Genomic DNA, 5,231 nt, shown 5'->3' on the forward strand with positions numbered 1-5,231 from the left:
GGCTTTGTGGACCCTCAATTCCCAAATCATGTTTGTAAACTTAACCGTGCTCTATATGGTTTAAAGTAGGAACCTAGGGCATGGTTTCAGCGGTTAAGCGAGTTCCTCGTTGCATATGATTTTACATGTTCAAGAGCTGATACTTCACTCTTTATTTATCGTCATGCCACCACCATTTTGTTTCTTCTTGTGTATGTCGATGACTTGATTCTTACAGCTAATCAAACTCTGGTGTTACTCAAATTTATGCGTGACTTACACTCGGAATTTGCATTCAAAGGTTTGGGTGACTTGAACTATTTTTTGGTATTAGAGCTTGCTTATATGAGCGATGGTCTGTTTCTTCATTAATCCAAGTATGCATCAGATATTTTGGAGCGGGCAAATATGATTGATGCGAAACCTATGTTTACTCCCATGTCCACTACCGTTGCATTATCTCCTACTGGGGACCCATTTCATGATCCAACCTTGTATCAGTCCCTTGTTGGTGCTCTTCAGCATTTAACTATTACCCTACCAGACATATCTTATGTCGTTAATCAGTTGAGTCAATATCTCCACTGCCCCACTACCGATCACTTTCAGGAGGTGAAACGGATAATACGTTATGTGAAAGGAACAATCTCGTTTGGACTTAACTTTACCAAACCATCTACGTGCACTCTGCTTGGCTTCTCAGATGCGGACGGGGCTCGATGTCTTAAGACTCGACGATCGACTTATGGGTTTTCTATCTTTTTTGGTGGTAACTTGGTTTCTTGGAGTGCAAAGAAACAACCCACTGTCTCTCGTTCCAGCTGTGAATCAGAGTATAGGGTTATGGCAAACACGGCGGTTGAAATTATTTGGCTCACACACCTCCTACGTGAGCTCGGCTTTCTTCCAGATGCTCGTCCTATGCTTTTATGTGACAACCAGAGTGCGTTATTTCTCACTCAAAATCCTATTGCACATAAGCGAATTAAACATTTGGAATTAGATTATCATTTTATTCGTGAACTTGTTGCTTCGGGGAAACTTCTGACTCGTTTTGTACCATCCAAGCTTCAGGTGGGTGACATCTTTACCAAAGGCTTACCACGATCTCAGTTTGAATTTTTTCATCGTTTACTCTGGATTGGTCCGCCACCGTTTCGCTTGCGGGGGGATATCAACCGTACACCTTCCTAGGTTCTCAAGGGTTTACATTTATTTCTATTTGTTAATTTATTAATGTTGTATTTATGCTTAGTCTCTTGTATGCCTTTGTATAGATCTTTCATGTATCTGTTGTAATCAGAGTGTCAGATTTAATCAAAGTTTCACATGGGTTTAAATTTGCTAAAAAGTCGAAATTAACACATAGTGGCTTGGAGCCATGGACAAGGTCAAGAAACAAAAATAACATGAAGGAATGCTGACCAACACACTACTTTAACAGGAACCACCAGTGACTTGACCCTTTATATATGATACTAATGTGATGGAACTCAAATGGACTTTACAAGCAAATATGGTCACATAATTCCTTAAAAGCTACCCAATATGTGATATTAGTCAAAGGAAGCCATGTGTCCATATGTGGATAACCTTTGTTTTTGAAACTCAAATCATTGTATCGATTTGAGAAAAGTTCACCATAGTTGCTCTTAGTATCTCTAAACGTCGATTCAGTTGCATAAATATTGATATAGAGTTACATGTCCAGGGTAACAACGTCTTGATCTTCTAGAAACTTCTTCAAGAGATAAATTATGTGGCTTTGTTTGCTAGGAGGTAAAGGGAATTGAAGTATAGTCCTACTCTTCAATGATAAGTAATAGACGAACAATCAAGGTGGAGAAATATGTGGCTTCAAAACATCTCAATAATGGTGCAATTATTGATGTCATCATCTATTTGATAAGTGAAACATGATTTCGTCTGTAAATGGCGGCAAAAGACGTGTCCATGCACGTTGTCAATTAAACGTACAATCAGTTCCAGATTTGTTATTATTCATGTTCATATGGTGGAATCTGGAATGGATTATTATCCATGATATTCAAAGAACCGTACTAGATAGTCTGGGTGAGGGAATTAACATGGGGTTCCACCATTTTTGTAGGGTACTAGCTAGGTCCATGTGCCCCATGATATGATTAACAAGTAACAATACACATATGGTCTCTTACAAATTCTATGGTATACATTCCGACATTTGTATACAATTATTTACATGTAAGTTTTCGTATAGGTGTACATAATCTTATTTTTTGACCTAATATCTTTCCACAAGGCTTATTGGATTTTAATAATTCAAATTTCACATGTTGGTCGATAATAATCTCAACTTTAAAAATTCTCTCCAACGATCTCAACTTGTAATAAATTGCCGATCTTTTTATAACATTTAAGAATTTGGCGTTCCCAATATATTCATGTGTATCTGCAGCCTACTTAATTGAATTAAGGGCACTTACAGTTTGTAAAAGATCGATGATGGCCAAATTCTTACAATTGAGATCGTTGGAGCGAATTTTTAGAGTTAGAATTATTATCAGACATCAGATGAAACTTGGAATTATAAAAATTCAATAACCCTTTCAATAAGGGTGGTCAGGGCGTTCACGTAGAACCTATCGCTGGTGCATCTACCTCCTTCCGCTAACTTATTAAAAAACTGTCGCCAAACGTTTATCATGCCGCACCACGCTCTAGTTCACCAACTAGTGGTTGAAGCTATCACGTGTGATGGATGGGTTTGCCACGATGTTCATGTGGAACCCGTCCAACCTGTGGGGTGAACCCCGAGGACTCCCCGTCCACCCTAAAGGGAACATGAGTGACACTCTATGAATTGTTTATATTCGATTTATGGATTAACTAATATTTTAAAAAAGTTGCGTGATGTATAATTATTTGAATCAAAGTTATCTTTAGTGATTGGTAGTTCTAAATAAAAACATATATTCATTACATCAACCTTTTGTCAACCATAGACTTTAAACCTGAATAACTTAAAGAAAGATACATTTTTGTAACACTTTGGTACCTCTAGCCAAAGAATGTGACATCAACTATTGCACAACACACTACAAGAATAGACCACTTTTAGCGGCGACAGGTTTTAGCGGCGACACCTTTAGCGGCGACAGGCCAGCTGTCGCCGCTATTGGTCGATCCGCGTCAAACCCAACCCCCAGCCGTTGATCATTATTCTGATCTAACGGTTGGGGATTAAAGAGGCAATACCGGCGACGGATTAGGGTTAATAGCGGCGACACTCTTTCTCCGCTAAAGATAGGTGTCCCACTTTAATCCCCAGCCACACAAATCTTATCCTGGTTAACCCTGGTTAACCTAATAGCGGCGACAAAGGAACCAGTAGCGGCGACAGGCCGTCGCCGGTAAAAGTGTTTCCGTAAAGAGCCTATACAGTGCCATTTCTTCCCTCCTTCTTCACTTTTTCCCCCAAACTCTTCATCTTACCGCCGGAGAACCGCCTTTTTTCACCAAATCGGTTAGTTTAACTTGTTTTTTGTTAAATCTCTTCTATATTTTGTTATTTACATGTTATAGACTTTAAATTTTGCTCGTTTTTGTGTATATTTATGTTTATGGAAGAAAATTCAGATCACCACCATCACCTCTCCGGTCACCACCATCACTTCTCCGGTCACCACCTCGTCTCCGCGGTCTATATCTACTTGAAAGCTTGAAATTACGGTTAGTTTTATATGAGTTTTTTCAAAGTTTAGAAATTGTATAATTTTTTGTTTAGTCATGTAAATGTATATGTAAGAATATATGTTTGTATGTAAATGTTTGTGAAAATGTATAATGTAGGTGTATTTGGTGAAAATGAGTATATGTAGGTGCATGTATTTGTGTATGTAGGTGTATGTATGTGTATGTGGGTGTATGTAAGGATGTATATTTGTATGTAAATGTTTGAGAAAATGTATAATGTAGGTGTATTTGGTGAAAATGAGTATATGTAGGTGTATGTATTTGTGTATGTAGGTGTATGTATGTGTATGTAGGTGTATGTAAAGATGTATATTTGTATGTAAATGAATTATTGTTTGTTTAGGTATGTGAATGTATAGTGTAGGTATATGTTAGTATGTCAAATGTATAATGTAGGTGTATTTGAGGAAAATGTGTATATGAAAATCTATGTATTTGTGTATGTAGGTGTATGTAAGCATGTATGTGGGTATGTAAGTGCATGAATGAATGTATGTATGTATGTAGGTGTATGTTAGTATGTTGGTGAAAAATGTGTATGTTAGTATGTATGTTTGTATAAAGTATAATGTACGTGTATTTGGGGAAAATGTGTATATGAAAATCTATGTATTTGTGTATGTAGGTGTATGTAAGCATGTATGTGGGTATGTAAGTGTATGAATGAATGTATGTATGTAGGTGTATGTTATATGTTGGTGAAAAATGTGTATGTTAGTATGTATGTTTGTATAAAGTATGCAAATGTGTGTGTAAGGATGCAAATGTGTAGGTTTGAAAAAAATGTTAAAGTTTGATAATTTGTATATTTGTGTTTAGGTTTTAAAACATTTATATTTAAATTTGACAAATATATATTAGTTAGGAAATACCCTCTTTATATTTGTGTTTAGGTTTTAAAACATTTATATTTAAATTTCGGCCGTAAAACTGGCTGGGCAACTGTATATACAGCTGCTGTATTTAAAAAAAAACAGACTTTTTGCGGCGACAGCTGTCGCCGCAATTGCCTTTCAACCTTTACCGACCAAGGTCAATACCGGCGACAGACGTCTTTACCGGCGACAACCGGTCAATAGCGTCCTAGCAATACTGGCGACGTTTTACCGGCGACATGTCGCCGCTAAAAGTCAATAGCGGCGACAAAAGTGGTCAATACCAGCGACGCCTGTCGCCGCTAAAGGTGCCCTGTTCTTGTAGTGACAATATAATCTTTGAAGATAAAAACCTAAAAAAACTAATGCAAACTACAAATTGTTAAAATTGAAAAGTTAAGCGGTAAGCAAAAGACACGTCATAGGATAGTGTATTGTATATTATTGAATGAACATATACTATATTTACTTTATTTCTTTGTACTAGTTAGACATTGTGATCAATGACTTGTACATAAATCTTACTTGACATGACACCATAACTTAACTTAAAGGTCATCTAACAACTCAAACTGGATAAAATCCTATTGAGGCTGTTTTGTAAAATGCCTATATACATAATGCTATAAAATAATTGTTAAG

The 5,231-nt window shown here is 36.8% G+C and overlaps 1 protein-coding gene across 1 annotated transcript; it reads left to right on the forward strand.

The window, feature by feature from the left end:
- The first annotated feature begins 387 nt into the window (after nucleotides 1–387).
- On the forward strand, nucleotides 388–3,675 carry LOC110889280 (uncharacterized mitochondrial protein AtMg00810-like). The gene is made up of 2 exons (XM_022136791.1): nucleotides 388–1,053; nucleotides 3,544–3,675. The coding sequence occupies exons 1-2, from the start codon at nucleotides 388–390 to the stop codon at nucleotides 3,673–3,675; spliced, it is 798 nt and encodes a 265-aa protein (XP_021992483.1).
- Nucleotides 3,676–5,231: the final 1,556 nt, after the last annotated feature.

Source organism: Helianthus annuus, chromosome 2 (genome assembly GCF_002127325.2).
Source record: "Helianthus annuus cultivar XRQ/B chromosome 2, HanXRQr2.0-SUNRISE, whole genome shotgun sequence".
NCBI lineage: Eukaryota > Viridiplantae > Streptophyta > Magnoliopsida > Asterales > Asteraceae > Helianthus > Helianthus annuus.

Bases quoted from the DNA above. Each gene is read 5' to 3' on its own strand.
- LOC110889280 (XM_022136791.1), top strand. From the start codon at position 388: ATGATTGATGCGAAACCTATGTTTACTCCCATGTCCACTACCGTTGCA. The intron at 1,054-3,543 runs GTGGGTGACATC...TACATGTTATAG, and splicing joins TTGTACCATCCAAGCTTCAG to ACTTTAAATTTTGCTCGTTT.